Source organism: Rana temporaria, chromosome 2, assembly GCF_905171775.1.
Source record: "Rana temporaria chromosome 2, aRanTem1.1, whole genome shotgun sequence".
In the NCBI taxonomy this organism is placed as follows: domain Eukaryota; kingdom Metazoa; phylum Chordata; class Amphibia; order Anura; family Ranidae; genus Rana; species Rana temporaria.
Window position 1 is genome coordinate 189,735,295 of NC_053490.1, and position 21,490 is coordinate 189,756,784.

Consider the following 21,490-nt stretch of genomic DNA (forward strand, 5'->3'; position numbering starts at 1 on the left):
CTTCTGTGCAGTTCACTGTGATCTGTATAAAGCACTGATGTTTGAAATAAAACCACCAATTTATAACATTGATGGCTCAGCAAAGAGAACAAGCAATTAAAAAGTAAAACCTGTTTCTGAAATATCTCAGGTGTATGGGAAGTGATAGATTTGCTGTAAAAGGGGGGCAATATGTTACAGAAAATAATACAACTGTCTATATTTGATATGGATAGGCCCATACATATTACAGGGCATATCATCTACGAATACTGCTTGTTTGTAGCAAGTACCCCCATCAGTAAGCACAGCAGAAGAAAATCACTGACAGCACACCGATAGTCATAGGTTGGGCGGCCGGAACAATCAGCACATTTTGCACTTCGTTTTTTAAACATTAAATTTTTTTTACAGATACAGCAATGTTATGGCAAAATATTATATGTCATAAGGACAGAAAATGCAGAGGGACAAGTAAAGAAAAAATAGCTAGTCATATGAAAAAATGTCAAAGTGCATCTATAAAACAGAAATACACAAAGAGACTGGAAGGAACGACAATACAGTGAAAAGAGGGAAAAAGGATCTCTCATGCTCCAAAAAATGTAATTTGTGGGATAAATTCTTGTAAACGTTTGTTTAAATCTTTCCAGCAAGATCATGCCTGATTATATTTATCCATTTTACTCATCATAGAGTTCTGTTTTATAAATGTAATTTATCCATTACAGTAAACTAGGAGTTTCAGGCTAATCCAAACATTTAGGGATATGTTTTATGTCATGAGAACCTATGATAAATGATCTTCCTTTTAATCGATGTGTAACTAATTCCTGCCAATGCTACCTTGGCTGCTGTTAGATTTCGCTTTCCATAAACACACGTGCCTCTGGGGATAAATATGTACAGATCCAATGATGATTAAACCTGTCAGCTAAAGGTCTTCTCTAGCTAAAAACTTGCTGACAGTTTGAAAAGCTTAGACATGTCAACCTTGACCTGAAGTAATCTTTGATCTGGAGAGACCGGTCACTAATTACCAAAGGCCCAACCAGCACTTTTCGCACATTCACACCTTAGGGTGTCTCTCTCAATTTGTTACAATAAAATAAATCTTTCATATATTACACAATCTGTAATGGTACAAATGAGGTAACGCCATTGAAATTGTGAGGACTCGGATCACTGACTTGTTCAAATAAATTGGGCACAGATGTTAGCAGCTCTTTTTTAAATGTGTAGCTGGCCATCCTAATACCCCAGCTACTTACTGTACACCCCGATTGTATTCCGAGGAAGGATTCCTTTGCTAGCAGCACCTATAGAGGGGCATGCATGCTTCTTAGGAAGGGTTACAACTGTTTTCTATTTACATGTTTAAATAAACAGAACAGCCTTCCTGTGGAGTGTGTGTAAGGACAGCAGCACTGCCTCTATGTAGGTCATAGAAAGGTTGGTGCATGGTTTAAAACTTTCCATTCTGTTAATTTCTTAAAGAACAGTCCTTGGTGGCTGGGGGTACAAAGGCTCGTGATTTAATGAGGGACAGAAACAAAATCTCTGATTGTTGCTGTTTGAAACTTCATTCGAGTCCTTTGGCAACCACAAGTTGATCCTCTGCAGCTTCAATACCCTTTAGCCCTGAATATAAGAGTACACGCTGAATAGGGGACAATGGCTGGTTGTTATGTTTATTTACCCTTGCTACAAGCTAGGTTAACCTCTCCAAAACAGCTTTGCTAAGCCAGTTAACAACAAGAAGCATATGACCTGTAGCAGTATCTCCAGTGTCATGTAAATCTGCCTGGAGAGCCTAGAAGTAGAAGCTTGTCCTGCTTTGTTACCCTTATAACTCTACAAGTTTATTGCAGTTCAGCCCTTGTCACACTCTCTTAAAGGCATTTTTACATGTTTATAAGGGAAAAACTAATGAATGGCAGTGCTAGGGAATGCAAGGAGAAAAAAAATACTGGATTTGACATTTATTTTAATGAATGGTATACATGTACAGAAAATAAATGCATAACTATTCTGATATCAATAGACTGAAGCATCCCTGGTCGCATTTCTCAAGTCTCCCTCTTGGCATGGAAGACAAGTGCTGTATGGAGCGGACTCCTGGCGAGAGCTTCATTTAACACATCATTCGTTCTTGATGGCTCTGGCAAGCGTAACGATGTTCTGTGCCTGCTTAAGCAAGGGCATGTCTATCATGCTCCCATGGAAAGTGAATGCACCCTGCAACACATCAAAAGAAGACATCCACAGATCAGAGCTTAATATGTCTCTTTCTTTACACATAACAACAGCTTACAGGTGATCACAAAGTGCTTTGGGTTTTAAGCACTCACTAGAGCCAGGCCTGCAGGAGAAGGACACTATACACAAGTGACATTCATAGACCGCTGCAGAAATCCACATCTGCATGAAGACAATTCTTTGTGCAGATGTAAAAGGGTAGAGAGCTATCCACAGACATTGAGACAGTGATCTGAATGAACATTTCTTCATCTTCAAATTTAGAAAGTTCATGTGCATGTCTGTTTTTCATCTTCAGAAAATGAAACAACCACACACAATACACATGCAAACTCCTAAAACATAATTTCTATATTATCTGATAGCATTATATTTTCAAAGTATGAACTATAATTTAGGTGGATAAAATGATAACGGCATACAGAATGATCTTTGAATCTGACAGGCACGGTCTTATGTCTATGGTGAGCCTAGAAGGATAATACAAATCAAATTTGTAAACCCAACTTTAAAGATTAGGTTTGCAGGCGTTTTTAATGGAAATAAATGTATTTAGCAACGAAAACCTATGTACATTTTTAGTTATAGTTATATACATAAAAAAAAATGTCCATAAAACACAAATCTGCACCACTAACCATAAAATAGACAATATATATAAAAAAATGAAAATGGCTCTACTGTATAAACAGAGAAATTCTAAGAAACCAAATAATAAAATGACAATACAAAAACACAAAATAAACCCTTATAAAGAAATTATCCCATACACATTAAAAACAATTAAAATATAAAAACCCCAATACAACAGAGGGCCAGGCCAAATGTGTCAAATATTTTGCAAAAAAAGTGAACACCTCAAACTATCATAGACGTAGATAGCTTATCAACACCTAGACTACATAAGAAAGTGTAGATCTATAAAAGCCTATGTCAGGAGGAGTGATGTGTGAGCCTTGAATCAGTAAAAAATAGGTTGCTGCAACAGGACAAAGGCAGGGATGGCCAATGAATGCTGGGTGTGCATTGAGAGTGAACTGCTTCATTAGGAAGCTGTGCTTTTCCATGTTTCTAGCTTTTTTTTAGGTTGTATACTTTAATACAATAGGGCCATGTTTTGTACTTTTTTTTTTATTGTCTGCTGTATGGGTATTGGTACAGATTTGTTTCAGTGACACATTTGAAAAAAATAATAATAATAACAACAAAATAATAATAATAATTATATATATAAATATATATATATATATATATATATATATATATATATATATATATATATATATATATACATATATATATATATATACAAATACATACACGCATACACACATAGCCTGCATGCTGGGTGGTACAGGCTCCAGGTGATAAAGCATTAATAGTTATATAACACGGAAAAATAAAAATCGGTCTTACATTTTATGGCTGTTATGTTCTATCCTATGTAGCTTTAGACTACGGGCTTTCTTTAGTGTACCATCAGTTAACAGCAAAATCTGTGTGTTAATTTGTGTTGCATTACTGTGCGCTGACATTCATTAAAGATTGTTTCTTTGTTTAAGCATTTTACTCTGATGACCAAAATGGTAAATTACAGGTTTATTCTCCCAAAATACAGGACTTTTCACAACACATTGGTGGGAACAGGACTTAACTGGGAACAGAGTTAAAAAAACTTTGGGCAATAAATTGTGTTAAAATTAACTTCAATGTTTATTTATTTCACCTCCACATAATTTGATATAAAAAGTGAATATTTGAGAAGAGCAAACATAAGGAAAAAGGATTTTAAATGTACCATTCTTAACCCCAAGGAAGGGAATACTTAGTTTAATTTAAAATACCAAATGAATATATACACAGTTTATCCTAAGAAGATTCTCAACTTTAAATTAACCAAAACATATGTTCTCTAATTTTCAAGCAGCATGCAAAAGTTTAGCGACACTTGGCTCAAAGTTACAAATATAAAAGCAAGGAAAAAAAAGGTAACCTGAGTGATATGTATAATATATTATTTATTTTTTATTGTCATTTACTTTTATTTTATATTTATTGAGCTATTAAAATAAAATAAATTGACAAATCACACAAAAAAAACCCAGCAACAATATACAAAAGTACAAAACAACAAAGCTTGTAGATGACAAACAATAGTAATGCAGCATTTCACAAATGTTGGCCAGGTCCTAAAAACTGGAGTTAATTTATATAGAAAATAATGTGTAATTTTGTGTAAAGATTAAGATGTTAAGGTAAAATCTATAATTTTAAATATATCCAGTCTTGTCAGATATTATTATTATTATTTTGTAGTTCTTCTGCAGATGACCAGATACTGTTTTCTCACTCAGGCCAGCAGTCTGTTTATCTATATCATTCAGAAAATATAAAAATATGACTAGATTTCCATTGTCTGGATTTTTTTTTTTAGCTGCACTGAGTAGAAAGAAGTAAGATAATAAGGGTCACAATATGTGTTGTTACCTGGCTATACAATCAACTTTCAATTTACAAAATGTATGAAAAATGAGGCCCTAACCAATCTATGTAAAATGTTTGTACCTGATCAGACAGGCCCTTGCACTATGTAGTTGTTGGTAGAGCTATAAGAGATCCTACAATCAGATTGTACCGTGTAGTGATCTAAAATGTTTGCAATGGGATTGTTCCAAGTTAATTGTACAGTATATATTCCAGATTAATTGAAGTCTAGATTTTGGCTGTTATATGGGTTCCCCTAACAATTTATGTTCAAATATTTGAAGTAGTAATACCAAATGTGTGTACAAATATCCAGTTATATATTACATCTGCAACATATTGAACAGATTTTTGGATTAAAAAGTTGTATGTCTGTTGTATTTTCTTTATATTACTTCTATTTTACTGTTATCTATATTTAATAGTAAATTGAATGATTTAGAAAACATTTCTTAGTCTAATTCTAACACGTTTAATGAGATATCTTTATTGAAAATGTTTCAGTTAAAATTTCAACTGGAATAAAATATTACTAGTGGAGTTAACAAAAACCTTCAATATGAACACTTGTTAGCTAATGAACTCTTTATATACTTCTTATTATGTTCTATTCTCTGCCAGTCAATACTGTATTTCTATTGATGTTCTTTGTGTATGAACATGCTGTAATCTCATGTCTATCTCCATGTTGATTTGTGGTTTCAGCCTTAATACTGAGAAAAGTAGTAAAATACAGACAACCTATTTGATTACAGGTGTAGATGGATTCCAGGATTTTTAGGCCAAACTCAACAGCCAATTCACTTTGAACACTGAATATTCATTGAGCTTAGCAAATAACTTCAAACATCCAATAAAATGCAAGAAAAAGATCCTGATTTTTATTTACTATTGTACATGATTGGGTATCCAACGTGAACATCGCTTTACTTTACTTATTAAGAATTCACTTTCCTAAGTGAACAATCTCTTCTTTAATACATCAGCCTCACTATGTACTACACTTGTCAGCAGCCAATGTTAGATATTAACTTGAAGAAAGGTGACTAAAAGGTATGTTGTTAGTCTTTGCTTTCTCAGAGCCTTCCAAGGACTTTATAGACAAAAACCATCAGCTTGTAGATAAAGTAGAGATTGCAGCATTATTTCCGAACCTTGTAACTTCTCCCAGCAACCTCATCCCTACAGATCTTAATTCAGTTTTTTCTTTATTACCGACACATGTCCAGTTGTGACCAGACGAGCAAAAATAAAAGAAAACAATATAGCCAGAAATTAGAAGAGTTTTGTGTTCCTACTGACCCCACTTACCCTGCTGCCATTAGGCACTGACCCATAAGCTCTTGCTGAATTGTACTTTACATCAAGCGCAAGATAATACCATAAATTCATACCAAGGAATGCTTAGTTAAGTGTTAACTTCACTTTGCTCTGTGCTGTGTAAGAAACAATAGTGCCCGTGCTCTCATGCTCTTCAAGTGTGAGACACTGACAAAGAACAAACTAGTGGTGATTTAGTAAGGTAATGAGTCTGAAGGGAAGTTACAAATACAAATATAGTGCTTTGATGGATGAACAAGACTTGCTTTTAAGAGTATTGTCTTGCAAATATTAGTCAACATTCTATATATGCTATAGATATAAAATTGTAAAAAAAAACAAAGTATATTCTGCAAAAGAGCGAGATCATACTTACCTTGATTTGAACTGCATTGCAAAAAACAGCTGCTGAAAAATCTTCATAATCTGATAAACGTTCGGTTGCCTGGGATGCCTGCTGTTCTCAGTGATTTAATCAGACAGCCCTTATATCCCTACTGCGTTTACCCGAAAATAAGACCGGGTCTTATATTAATTTTAGTCACAAAAAACACACTAGGGCTTATTTTCAGGGTAGGGCTTATTTATTTACGGTATGTACATTAAACAACATTTAAAAACATTCCTTTAAAGCATACCGTAATAGACAACACAGTGTTTGTGCTGTATCATTTATCCCTCTTTTTTTCTAAAAAACCTGTTAAAATCTAAAAATTCTGTGTACTCTGTCTTCCAATCAAGTCTCTCCCCCCACCCCCCATTGTCAGGTCAGGAGTCAGTTTTTTACATCATCATGAAACTATTATAATATTTTACAGGTACAGTATGAGGTTCAGTGCAGTTTTATAAAAAAAAGTGCCTGTTTAACCCATTTTATTCTTCTCTAAGAATCTCTGAGGTGATGAGAAGAGAAGTGCCGTGATTGTGGTGACGTCAACACTGGCCAACATTTAAAAAGGGTTTTTAATGAGATTTACTAGGGCATATTTTTGGGGTAGGGCTTATATTGCAGCCCGCCCCGATAATCCAGATAGGGCTTACTTTCGGGGTAGGACTTACTTTCGGGAAACCACTGTATGTAGCGTTCAGCAGGAGGAACCACAGAGTAAAACGGAGGTCAAGGAATCCAACACTCCCAGAAATGTCTGATTCTGAAGATTCTTTAATACAGTGGAGATCGACAGCAGTGGTAGGGGAAATATGAATACGTTTTTGCAGGTGGCCCTTTGTTTTTAATTATTATTCCTTTTCTACTGACAGTTGATTTAAAACAATAACGTTAAAGATAAAAAGTGTGAATGTTATGATGTAGTTTGTCCTATTACCAGTACTATACAAAGCATGGGAAGTCAAAGGCATTCCTTTTACTATGTTTTTTTATTTATTTTATTATATTTACATTTTTAAAACACATTTTGCAATTTTTCAAGCCTTAAAGTTTTATACCTTAAAGAGAGAAAAAAGGGGTCACCTTTTCCTTGCTTTTTAGTAGACTGTGGAAGGATTTAGGCGGAACCAGCATATCACTGCAGTAGGGTCCACTCAAAAGTGGTTGACACAGCTTTGCCTAAATGTAAACTTTAAAAGAAAGGATAAATAGATGCTGTGTGCTGTATGTTTTTGCAGTCCAGATCACACTATACAACATAAGATAATAGTTTGAGCTCTTGTATAAGTGAATAATTCAGCACACATTATCACCTAATACAATAAAGAACATGCAAGTCAGTTCTACTCACTGAAAAATAACAATGTATTTACAAAGCGAGCAAGAAAGAAATTTACAGTACAGTTAGCTGCAGTTCCCAAGCCCTAGGATTCAGTGTGCACAGTGAATTGGCTCTGCAGCAACTCTTTCTTGTCTAGATGAAACTGGCTCTATGGAAGTTGGGTGCACCACATATGACAGAGCAGGAGTGTCTAGCACCTCCTGAAGCTCAGGGGGCACATCTAAGACAATCAGTTGGTCTTGTGGGAAAATGTGCCTGCTGCAATTCACTTCAAGGAATATTCAGATGCACACGGTGAGAAGGGGATAAAATTCAAAAGCAGCATAGTTTTCCACCAAGTACCAGAGACAGAAGGAGATAGGACAGAAATGTGTGAGGCTGGAATCCTGTTTGAATTGAGACTTTAGTTAAAAAACACTGCCTTCAAATTCCACTACAGAGTTATTTTTGAAAAATGCAATGCATCTAATTTACACAAGGTGTGCACATATCAAACTAAAGAACATTGGGCCAGATTCACAGAAGAGATACGACGGCGTATCTCTGATACGCCGTCGTATCTCTCAGAGTATCTATGCAACTGATTCATAGAATCAGTTACGCATAGATAGCCCTAAGATCCGACAGGTGTAATTGACTTACACCGTCGGATCTTAGGATGCAGTACCTCGGCCGCCGCTGGGTGGAGTTTGCGTCATTTTCTTGCGTCAGGTATGCTAATGAGCATTTACGGCGATCCACAATGGTTTTCTCGTTCGTTACATCGTCGCTAGTAATTTTTTCCCGTCGCAAATTTACACCTGCTTTAACATGGCTTAACTTTAGTCGAGCCATGTTAAAGTATGGCCGTCGTTCCTGGGTTGAATTAAAATTTTTTTTTGTTTTGGCGTAAGACGTTCGGGAATACGAATGGATGCTACGCACGTCGCTGTTCTAAAAAATGACGTCACATCGCGCAAAGCACGGCGGGAATTTCTAAACTGAGCATGCGCAGTACGTACAGCGCGGGCGCGCGCCTAATTTAAATGGTACACGCCCCATTTGAATTGGGCGGGCTTGCGTCGGACGTGTTTACGATACAGCGCCGCAAGTTTGCAGGTAAGTGCTTTGTGGATCAGGCACTTGCACTGAAAACTTGCGGCGGTGTAATGTAAACGGGTTACGTTGTGACGCCGCAAATGTACGAGAATCTGGCCCATTGTTTTTCCAGTATCTTTTAAAGATTTATAAAGATTAAGAGTTTAAACAATAGTTGTTTACCATGACACTCGAAAAATATTTTCATGACTAAAATTTTAAAAATTATGGAAAAATTAGATCAGCAAAAGTGCTGACGACAAACTCTGGAATATGTTTTTGTAACGCCATTAATTAGCCTGGATTTTTGTAATGCTGGTACAGTGTTCTAAAAACTATCCATCTTGATTCAGAGAAGCCGTACGAGATCGAATATTCATGCCCTGAAAGTTCCTTGTAACCAGCATTCAGCCTGGTGATCAGGTTTTAGGATGAAGATGTGGGGGAGCATATGTTTCCATGCGATAACCGTCTTTGATCTGTCTTTTTGCTTTTTTCTCTCTCCTAATGCAGCAAGCCAGTTAGTGAACAGGCTTTAAGCAATCTAAAATCTTCTTAATTGTGCTTGTCAAAGAAAAAGGTATACCACATATCCATTATTACAAGGAACTAATTTTATTCATTTTCAAAGTGGGTTCTCTGCTAAATACCAGTATATCTAAATCCAGCTTGTCAGTCGGATGATGGAAAAATTAAACAAAATGTGTGAATTGGATCTACAATGATTCTATGTGAATTCAAGCTGGCTGAGGAACAGGGCTTTCAGGATACAGAAGACATTAGATGTGGGATGTACCATAAACCTCTCACAGTGAATGCCTTGACTAACTGTAAAAACAGCTAGAAACTACATAGACAAAGACCAGGATATACGCCAACATGCTGAGAGTAATAGGAAGTTTATACCTAGTATCTAATGAAAAAGTTGTAGAAGGCTTAAACACAATACAAAGCAAAGTAGAAGGAAAGTTTTGGGGGTCTGTACACTATAGGGTCTGAAGGTTTTGTACTCATTACCATGAAATAATTCTAATGAAAATATGGTGGAATTCAAACAGTGACTGAAAAGATGAATAAATTAAGCCTGAAAACAATATAGAAAAAGATTTCTATTTCTCCATGGCCATTTGATTATATAAACAGATTTCATTATTATACACAAAATAGCTAATCTTGATTGCTTACCAACCAGCCGCTGTCATTATACTGCGGCAGGTCGACATGTTCCCGCAAGCCGTCGTAGCTGTACGCTGGCCCTTTAAGCGGGGATAGCAGGCTCACGCGCCAGTTGCACTTCGGGGGACCTAATGCCAGCCACACACAAATCCCTGTTCTGTGAGGAGAGGAGAGACAGATCGTGTGTTCCTACTAGCTAAAATGTGTCAAAAGTGTACGTTCTGTCCGCCATAATGTCGCAGTGCCGATAAAAATCTCAGATCACTGCTATTACTAGTAAAAAAAAATAATAATAAAAATGGCATAAATCTTTCCCATAGTCTGTAGATACTATGGGGCAGATCCACAGACAGAGTACGCCGGCGTATCTACTGATACGCCGGCGTACTTTCAAATTACCCACGTCGTATCTTTAGTTTGAATCCTCAAACCAAGATACGACGGCATCTGGGTTTGATCCGACAGGCATAGGGCTTCGTACGCCTTCGGATCGTAGATGCAATACTTTGGCGTCCGCTGGGTGGAGTTTGCGTCGTTTTCCGCGTCGGGTATGCAAATTAGCTATTTCCGACGATCCACGAACGTACGCGCGGCCGTCGCATTCTCTTACGTCGTCTCTAGTCGGCTTTTTCCGGCGTATAGTTAAAGCTGCTTTTTTGCGGCGTATAGTTAGATTTGCCATGTTAAGTATGGCCGTCGTTCCCGCGTCGAAATTTGCATTTTTTTCTTTTTTTTGCGTAAGTCGTCCGTGAATCGGGATGGACGTAAGTCACGTCTAAGTTTAAGAAATTACGTCTTTGCGACGTCATTTCGCGCAATGCACGGCGGGAAATTTAGAAACGGAGCATGCGCAGGTTATTCGGCGCAGGGACGCGCTTCATTTAAACGAAACACGCCCCCTAATCGCCAATTTGAATTACGCGCCGTTACACCGCCAGAGATAGACTACGCCGCCGTAACTTTTGGTGTGCAATCTTTCAGGATTCTAACCAAAGCCGGGAAAGTTACGGCGGCATAGCGTATCTCTGATACGCTGCGCGGGTGCAGATCTCTGTGGATCTGCCCCTCTGACTTTTGCACAAACCAATTAATATACACTTATTGCAATTTTTATTACCAAAAATATGTAGAATACACATCGGCCTAAACTGAGGAAAAAATAAATTGCGGATATTTATTATAACAAAAAGTACAAAATATTGTGTTTAATTTTTTTTCAAAGAAGTGCTGTAACACAAAAAATGGCCTGGTCATTAAGCAGGCAAATCTTCCAGGGCTGAAGGGGTTAAATTGTATAGCACCAACTAGTGCGCAACAACATATAGAGATCAAAAGTTTTATGTATACAAATCATGAAGTACACATCTTTAACCTTTCTTAGGACTTTTTTTGTGTGTTCTTATAAGTTCAATTTCCTGTGAAATCATTTGTAGCTTTATTTTATGCCAAATGCCTATGCCAAACAAATATAAAGCTCCTAACTGTCCCTGATTTTGAGGAACTGTTCCCCTGTCCATCTCTCCTCCTCATGTGTCCCTCATTTTCATTTGATTCATAAAATTGTATAAAAAAAAAACACTTTATTTCTTTCAAAACGTTTTTTTGAGCTATAAACAAAACAAAGAGCGACACATTTGAAAAAAAAAAAACACAATATTTTTTACTTTTTGCTATAATAAATATCCAATTTAAAAAAAAAATCCTCAGTTTTGGACGATATATATTCGTCTACATATTTTTGGTAAAAAAAATAAAATAAATCGCAATAAGCGTATATTGATTGGTTTGCGCAAAAGTCATAGCTTCTACAAAATAGGGCATAGATTTATGACATTTTTATAATTTTATTTCACTAGTAATGGTGGCGAGCTGCAATTTTTATTGCAACTGTGACATTGTGGCGGACACATCGGACACTTTTGACACTATTTTGGGACCATTCACAATTATACAGCAATCAGTGCTATAAAAATTTACCGATTACTGTATAAATGTGACTGGCAGGGAAGGAGTTAATACTAGGGGGCGATCAAGGGGTTAAATGTGTATCTTTAACGGCTCTGGTGAACGAAGTGAACCACAACTGCGGTTAGCAAGGATTTCGATGCACTTCTCTATGTGAGAATTCAGTATTGGACCCCAGGCGTCACTCACAGGAGTTTGGGGGTTCTCTACATCATCTCTCTCTAACCTAAAGATAGGCGTTTGAGCTACTAAGGATGGACACATTACAACATGCGACCAGAGCTTAGCGTTTAAAATTATAATATACACTTTAAGGACTCCAATGCACCTCTATATGCAAGTGATTATCAGTACGGGACCCCAGGCGTCACTCCACCTAAACAGGAGTTTAGGGGTTCTCTACATCATATCAATTTAACGTAGAGAATGCATTAGTTCGCTAAGGGAGTAAGTATGAAATACCTCAACCCTTAGCATAGAAAAGTTAGGGCGAACATGTTCAGCAACTTAGGGCATAGGCCCATAAAAAAGTAAGAACTTATGTCAAGCATGTAGTAAATATGGTTAGTTATAGCAACTAGTAATTGCATAAGAGAGGCATTTATAGCACAGTTAATTTGAGAGTTTATGTCCCTTTAAGATGCTCTACAGCGACAGCTAAAGACACACCAGTCAATCCCAAGAGGTATCTTAATAGTTAGCAAGCCAGAGTAATTACAATAAATGTTTAAGAGTAATTATATGTAGCAGGTTTTCCTGTAGAACTACAAGTGAAAGAATTGCTACTTATCCGTTTGCAGGTCTCTGCTTTCGTGGCTGTTTGGAACAAGGAACATATATACACATGTGGTGGAATTGTTAGATTATAAAAAAAATCTGGAAAAGGGTATTTTTACTTGCTTCAGAAATGTTTGAAATGACAATAATGCCAGATCCAGAAATTGTCCTTTTAAATATAAAACCTGATTTCTTGACTGGTAAACAATTCAAGCTATTCATACAACTTATGACGGCCGCAAAACAGACCATAACTAAAGCATGGAAAACTCCCTTACTAAACATAACAAAAATCAAACACAGAATGAATCAGTCATTGTTGCCTTTTCTTCTGCACCCCCCCCCCACCTTTCCTTCTGTCCCCCACAACTTTCCTTATCCTTATTTTATTTTTTTCCCTTTTTCTTCTCTTACTTATTTCTCTCTTATTATCATGTCATAAGGTACCTAACAGCAACAGGTGATATGGAATATATTTAAAATATCACACTCAGTAGTTTGATGCATATACTTTATTCAAGCGTTTAACACACATGAAAACACAAATACAGTAAAACCTTGGTTTGAGAGTATCTTGGTTTGAGTGCGTTTTGCAAGACAAGGATTTTTTTTTAATAAATTTTGACTTGATATAAAAGCGATGTCTTGATATACAAGTAGTGTCATGTCACAACTGAGTATAAAAGAGAAGAGAGGAGCCTCTGAGTGTAGCAATACAGTTACATTAAATGAAGGTACAACATTTAGAAACTCACATGTTTGATGATTAAAACAGGCACATCTAAGTATGGAGGCATCCGGGGTAAAGCTGTTCACATAGACCATCCTCCTCACCACCACTGATGTCGTCCTTTCCATGCTGCGCTCCACAAGTGGTTCAAGCCTCGCTTTCAGATCGCTCTACTGCAGGGTAGTCTTTCCTGTCACTATTGCAGACTGACTGTGAACAGCTTTACCCTGGATGCTTGCATACTTAGATGTGCCTCTTTTAATCATCAGCCATGTGAGTTGCTAAATGTTGTACTTTCATTAACCTCCTGGGCGGTGTTCCCGAGTCTGACTCGGGGTGAGATTTTTGGGCTAGGATCGGTAACCCCGAGTCAGACTCGGGCTCGCCTCGCTGGATGTACAGGGAGTTTTACTTACCTTGTCCCTGGATCCAGCGATGCCACCGCGCTGTGTGAGCGAGCAGGACCTCGCTCGATTCACACAGTGCCTCTGTGTGACGCCGATCTCCGTTCCCTGCGACGTTACGACGCACGGGGACGGAGAACGGCGCCAAATTCAAAAAAGTAAACAAACACTATACATACAGTATACTGTAATCTTATAGATTACAGTACTGTATGTAAAAAAAACACACCCCCCTTGTCCCTAGTGGTCTGTCCTGTGTCATGCATGTCATTTTATATAATAAAAACGTTTCTTTCTCCCTGCAAACTGTAGATTGTCCATAGCAACCAAAAGTGTCCCTTTATGTCAAAAATAGTTTTAGATCAGCTAAAAAACAGCGATAATAAATTATAATCACTTGCAGAATTGTGCGATAGCGATTTGTGGGGAAATTCGTCATAAAAAAAAAAAATAATGACAGCAACAATTCTGCAACTGAGCAAATTTCAGTGATTTTGATTTGATTACATTATTGAATAATTTTTATTATAATTATATTATTTGTTATAATTATTTATAATTATTTATTATATTATAATTTATCATTTTGTTTTTAAAAAATGTCATACCCGGGATGCCTATTAGAAGCTTGTTTGGTCAGATTTAAGTGAGTTATTTCTAAAAATGACAGACCTACAATATAAAACGCCAAATTTCCTTGCAAATAATGGTACCGCTTTCAGCATGTTTTTTCTGAAAGAATCATACCGCCAGGGAGGTTAAATGCAACCATATTACTACACTTAGAGGCGCCTCTGTTCTCTTTTATACTGTGGAGCTCCTGCTGGATTTTGCTTCTAATCCGCTTGTGGAGGTTTCCATTTGTGGTTGGACATTATGGCTACACAACATATCACATTGCTATAATCTTTTTATATGGACTATAAACTGAAGGAACAAATCATTTGAGTTTCCATTATTTCTCATGGACAATTTCGCTTTGATATACAAGTGCTTTGGATTACAAGAATGCTTCGCAATCCCAGGTTTTACTGTAGACCTAATTTGCTTTCATTGACTGATAATGATCCTCTAAATATTGATGTAAGCTAATATTGAAACAGTCTAAAAACTCTGTATCATTTTGATAAATAGAGAACGTATCCAACATTAATTTTACCATCTGCAATCTATATTAATACAATGCCGTAACCTGTTTATTTTACATGTACATACTAAAATACCTTTAATTGATACATTTTATTTGTTATCATATATTGATCTTTCAATAAAAACCTTTGAATGGGAAAATCTGAATCAGATGTCAAAAGTGGTGTACACACTATACAAAAATCAAACAATTGTTCCTTGTACCAATTTTTTTTTTTTTTACAATTTTGTCATAGTGTGTACCCCACTTAAGAGTTCCTGACTAGTGGAACTCTGCAAATCACATAACTCACATATTCAAATTGATTCAAACATTTTCCTAAAATGAGAGTGTCTGCACAATTTGCAAACATACACTCATCTATGCTCCTGACCTTTGTCAATTAGTGATTACAATCATATGGTTTTCACAAACCTGCTTCATCTAACTACAGTTTTTCCTGTATCCATAAGGCCCTGTTCACACATGCGGACAATTTGCCTGTTTTTCATCCATCCATTGACGGATGAAAAACAGTCATCAATGCATCTCTATGAAAACACTGATGTAAATGGATGATCATTCATTTACATCAGTTTACATCAGTTTCTGCCTGTTTTTTGGAATGGATCAAAGCCCTATTTTTCTTCTGTTAAAAAAACAGATCGGACGAAAAACGGATGTAAATGGACAAACGGTTCGTTTTTGCATGAACAAAAACGAATGAAAAACAGATGACTAACTGAAAAAAATGAATGACAAACTGATATGAACTTCATCCAATTTTTTCTTTGAAAAAACGTGACTGAACTGATAAAACTAATTGTCTGCATGTGTGAAAAGGGCCTAAATAAATGTTCTTGAGCTTCATTCCTCAAGTTATGAAAGGACTTCTGGTGTGCTAAAGTGGCCTCTCAAGCAATACACATGGGATAATTAGTGATGAGCAAAGTGCCCTGAATTCAGTTTGAGAAGGGTTGGCCGAACTTTAAAAAAGTTCAGATGTTGAACCCAAAATCAATAGGAGCCAAATCTGCCAAATTAAAAAATGACCATTTCCTGTGGTAATAGGCACTAGACCATGTACCAATGCAAATACATTTTTTTTTAATTCCACGTGGCCGGAAGCAATGATGTTTTTCGCAGTGACACCTACAAAGAGAAAAAATTGTTTTAAATTCATGGAAAATGAAAAATTACCCCAGAGGTTCCGCAAAATACAGAGCAGACCCCCTAGGGAGGTCTGTTTTTTTTTTTAAGAAGCCAGCAATACATTTTTATTGCCAGCAATTTGTGTCATTTATTTATTTGTAAATGTCACTTTTGCTGTAGCACATCTTACAGCAAAAATTAAACTTTTGCATAGAGACCCCCTTAAAATACATTCTATACAAAGAGAAAAATGTGGGAAGTTCCCCTAAAAATTCATACCCTTAAGGGAGCCCCCAGATACCATCCATTCCCCTACTGTAGATCTATCGTCCACCATAACACCACACCCCCGCCGGACCCGATGAAAGAAAAAAAATCTCATTCCACTACGAAGGCTAACCACCATCTGCCTACTCTGCCATCTGACAGTTCTTAAATAGGTAAGGGGCGGAGCCACCTGGCAATGTCACCTAGGGGCACTGTCCCAAGTGACATCACCAATTGGTGCATGCTGGGTTGGTGACATCAGGTGATGATGCCAGTTGACCCCACCCCTTACCTATTTAAGAACTGTCAGATGCTGGAGCAGGCAGATGGTAGTTAGCTTTTGTTGCGGGCGGAGTGTTTTTTTTTCTTTTTTCGGGTACGGTGGCGTCAGCATCGTGATTGACAATTGATATCGAGGGACATTGTAAACCTTTCCGGGGCTGAAGTGGTTAAGCATGCCTTAAAGGTTTACACTGTCTTTGTACCTGTTTTTACTATATATATATTGTAGGCTGGGCCAACAAAACAAGAATTGTGTCTATCCTATACTCTAACTGATACAATGCCTTGCAAAAGTTCTCATCCCCCTTGGCATGTTTTGTGTTTTGTTGCCTCACAACCTGGAATTAACATGGATTGTTTGAGGATTTGCACCATTTAACTTACAGAACATGCCCACAACTTTGAAGATGTTTTTTTATTATTATTAGTATGAAGCAAACCACAAATAGGACAAAATAACAGAAAAAGTAAATATAAAATAACTCTTCACCCCCCCTAAAGTCAATACTTTGCAGAGCCACCTTTTGTGGCTATTACAGCTCCAAGTCGCTTTGGATAAGTCTCTATGAGCTTGCCACATCTTACCACTGGGAGTTTTGCATTCCTCCTTGCAAAACTGCTCCAGCTCCTTCAAGTTGGATGGTTTGCGCTTGAACAGCAATCTAAGTCTGATCACAGATTTTCTATTGGATTGAGGTCTGGGCTTTGACTATGCCATGCCAACACATTTACATGTTTCCCCTTAGCTGTTTCTTTAGCTGTGTGTTTGGGGTCATTGTCCTGCTGGAAGGTGAACCTCCGTCTTAGCCTTAAATCACACACAGAGTGGTACAGGTTTTGCTCAAGAATATCCCAGTATTTAGCAGCATCCATCTTTCCCTCAACTCTGACCAGTTTCCGAGTCTGACTGGTGTTCTTTGGGTGATGTGATGTGTTGGGTTTGCGCAAGACATAGTGTTTTCTTTGATGTCCAACAAGTTCAATTTTAGTCTCATCAGACCAGAGCACCTTCCTCCAAATATTTTGGGAATCTCCCATATGCCTTTTCGAAAACTCAAAATGTGCCTTTTTTTTTTTTTTGCTGAAAGTAATGGCTTTCTTCTGGCTACTCTGCCATTAAGCCCAACTCTATGGAGCGTACGGCTTATTGTTGTCCTATGTACAGATATTCCAGTCTCTGCTGTGGAACGTTGCAGCTCCTCCAGGGTTACCTTAGGTCTCTGTGCTGCCTCTCTGATTAATGCCCTTCTTGCCTGGTCCATGAGTTTCAGTGTGCGGCCATCTCCTGGCAGGTTTGCAGTTGTGCCATGTTCTTTATGATAGATTTGATGGTGCTCCTAGGGATCACCACTACAATTTATATGCCTATTACACCCAAATCCATCTCTCTGCCCCTCAGCTCACCCCATCACCCATCAGTCTCCTCACGCATCACTAAGTTACTAACAGACATATCAGCCTGGATGTCACACCACTTCCTTAAACTGAATCTATCTAAAACCGAGCTCTTAATAATTCCTTCCCCAAGTGCCACTTTCCCTGACTTCTCTGTCAAGATTAATGGCACATCTATCAGTCCGTCAGCAGATGCCAGGGCAACCTTAGACTCTGAACTGTCCTTCCTGGCCCACATTCAATCCCTGTCCAAATCATGCCGCATTAGCCTCTGCAACATTTCTAGAATACACCCCTTTTTAACTAATGACACCACCAAGCTTCTAATTCACTCCCTGGTCATCTCTCGCCTCGACTATTGCAACTCCCTCTTCATTGGATTACCTTTAGATAGACTATCCCCCCTTCAACCATTCAGTGTTCTACACCCCTCTCTGCCAATCCTTCCACTGGTTTCCACTCACCCAATGAAAAAAAACCCGATAACAATAATTTACAAAGCTATCCCTAACTCTGCCCCCAGCTACATCACTAACCTAGACTCAAATCACCAACCAAGCAGCTGTCTTCAGTACTCCCAAGACCTCCTGCTCTCTAGCTCCCTTGTCAAGTCTTCCCATGCTCGCCTGCAGGATTACTCCAGAGCTTCTCCCATCCCTTAGAACTCCCTACCCCAATCTGTCCAGCTGTCCGCTAATCTATCCATCTATAGACGATCCCTGAAAACCCTTCTCTTTAAAGAAGCCTATCCACATTAAGATAAAAAGCCTTCTGTGTGCAGCAGCCCCCCTTAGCCCCCTTAATACTTACCTGAGCCCCCTCTCTATTCAGCGATGTCCACGAGTCTCTAGGCCGTCCGGGACTCTCCCTCCTTATTGGCTGAGAACAGCAGCACCATTGGCTCCCACTGCTGTCAAAGTCAGTTAGCCAATCAGGAGAGAGAAGGGACGGAACCCAACCGCAGCTCCATATCTGAATGGACACATGGAGCTGCTGCTCGGCTCAGATGCCCCCATAGCAAGCTGCTTGCTATGGGGGCACTCAACAGAAGGGAGGGGACAGAAACAGCGAAGAGGGACCAGAGAGGAGGAGGATATAGGCTGCTCTGTGCAAATCCACTTTAGCAAAGCAGGTAAGTATAACATATTTGTTATTTAAAAAAAAAAAGACTTTACAATCACTTTAAATGAAGGTCCAGCATATCAAAAACATTGTTATACTTATACTAAAGATAAGTAATAAAAAAAATCCTGTTTTATCACTTATAATGTAAGCAAACATTGTAAATCCAAGGAAATAGAAGCTGTCTCCTCTGAACTCCCGGAACCAAAAACAGATTTCCCCTTGCACCCCTTGTAGTTCAGTCACATCTTGAAACTACGGCTTATTGACTCACCAGGTTATTAGCAGTTCTGGCAACACATGACAATATTGAGAAATAATTGACTAAAGATCTGAATACACAACAATTTGTAATGAAACCAAACTTGCAGCATGCAAACTACATAGCCATCAGCAGTGGAAAATCATGAGTACCTGATTATTTAAAAAGGGTACCTAACAATGGGCTCCTGCAGTTACAACACACAAGAAGTGTTTACTAGCAAAATATCTTTATTTTTAAGATCATTAAGCCCCCTTAATATCATAGACCAAGAGTTCATCTTTAAGCCTCTATTCTTTGCAATAATGAGAAGTGTTTCTGGAAAATATTAATTTTAAAGTATCAGGTCTAGGACTAAGCACTGGGATTGATACCTGCACAAGGACAACAAAAGTGTGATCTCATGTAGCAGCAATGATTTTGCAAAGGCAGTTGTAAACCCCCCCTCCTATCATTTTCAGCCAAGAAAGCTGCCATCTTTGCCTATTTGTTTAATCTACAACTGCCATGATGCTGCACATGTGATCAGTTATGACACCAGCCATTGGATGGTTTGACAGTTTGGTTGAGAGCAAAACCAATGGGAGTGTTACATTTCCAGTACGTTCCAGAAATGAAACAGTATTATGAATGGAAAAAAAACACAAAAACTGCGCTACAACACAGTGATTTCAAGGCAGCAGCTATCGTGCGAGATACACAATCAACATAAATAAACAAAAAGCCGTGCCAAGTAGATATAAAACAAACCTCTCCTATAAAGAGAGAGGTTACCAAAAAAAAAAAAAAAGAGAGAGTCCTTGTATTGATAAGCAGAAGCTCCCAGTAAAGTATTCAACAAATGTAGTTCCTTAGGGGTTGCTCGTGTTAGAATAATGGATCTTTCAATCACCCGGTGACATATCATACAAATCGTGAGATCCCTCCACCGAGAATAATAAGCCTCTTACCAGATGGCAAATAACTAGAGCAATTGGCTATAGCCCAGCCACGGCCTTTGGATTTCCCAGAAGTCACAGGACAAGGCTGACAGCGTCACGACCTTAGCTAAAAACGATCGCTCCAATGCAGGGAGTATATAGAAGAAAAGACGCATATAGCGTAATACCGCTGGGTAACAGATTTTATTTAAAAAAGTATTGTACTTACAGCAATTCGAAGTAAAAACAGCATGTGTTTAAAATATAAATGCCGGCCGGCATGCAGGAGCCCTCCTCCCGAGCGTGGTGACGTCACTGGCGTAGCCTCCCAAACGCGTTTTGTCACAAGGGGACGTTCTCAAAGGGGACCCCCATTGAGAACGTCCCCTTGTGACGAAACGCGTTTGGGAGGCTACGCCAGTGACGTCACCACGCTCGGGAGGAGGGCTCCTGCATGCCGGCCGTCATTTATATTTTAAACACACGCTGTTTTTACTTCGAATTGCTGTAAGTACAATACTTTTTTAAATAAAATCTGTTACCCAGCGGTATTACGCTATATGCGTCTTTTCTTCTATATACTCCCTGCATTGGAGCGATCGTTTTTAGCTAAGGTCGTGATGCTGTCAGCCTTGTCCTGTGACTTCTGGGAAATCCAAAGGCCGTGGCTGGGCTATAGCCAATTGCTCTAGTTATTTGCCATCTGGTAAGAGGCTTATTATTCTCGGTGGAGGGATCTCACGATTTGTATGATATGTCACCGGGTGATTGAAAGATCCATTATTCTAACACGAGCAACCCCTAAGGAACTACATTTGTTGAATACTTTACTGGGAGCTTCTGCTTATCAATACAAGGACTCTCTCTTTTTTTTTTTTTTTTTTTGGTAACCTCTCTCTTTATAGGAGAGGTTTGTTTTATATCTACTTGGCGCGGCTTTTTGTTTATTTATAGTATTATGAATGGGTTTACTTCCTTTTAATCTTTTAGTGGTGACCTAGAACAGTGCTGTATTCATCTTTATACCAATAACTTACAGGTCTATTTTCTAAATGATTTC

At 38.1% G+C, this 21,490-nt stretch overlaps 1 protein-coding gene across 1 annotated transcript in view; it reads right to left on the reverse strand.

Annotated features, from left to right (window-relative positions):
• Positions 1-1,946: 1,946 nt before the first annotated feature.
• CLYBL (citramalyl-CoA lyase) overlaps positions 1,947-21,490 on the reverse strand; it is a 491,289-nt gene continuing 471,745 nt past the window's right edge. The window contains exon 8 of the mRNA XM_040336168.1: positions 1,947-2,217. Coding sequence (XP_040192102.1) covers positions 2,122-2,217 — 96 coding nt within the window. The 3' untranslated portion in view covers positions 1,947-2,121. The remainder of the gene's footprint in view (positions 2,218-21,490) is intronic.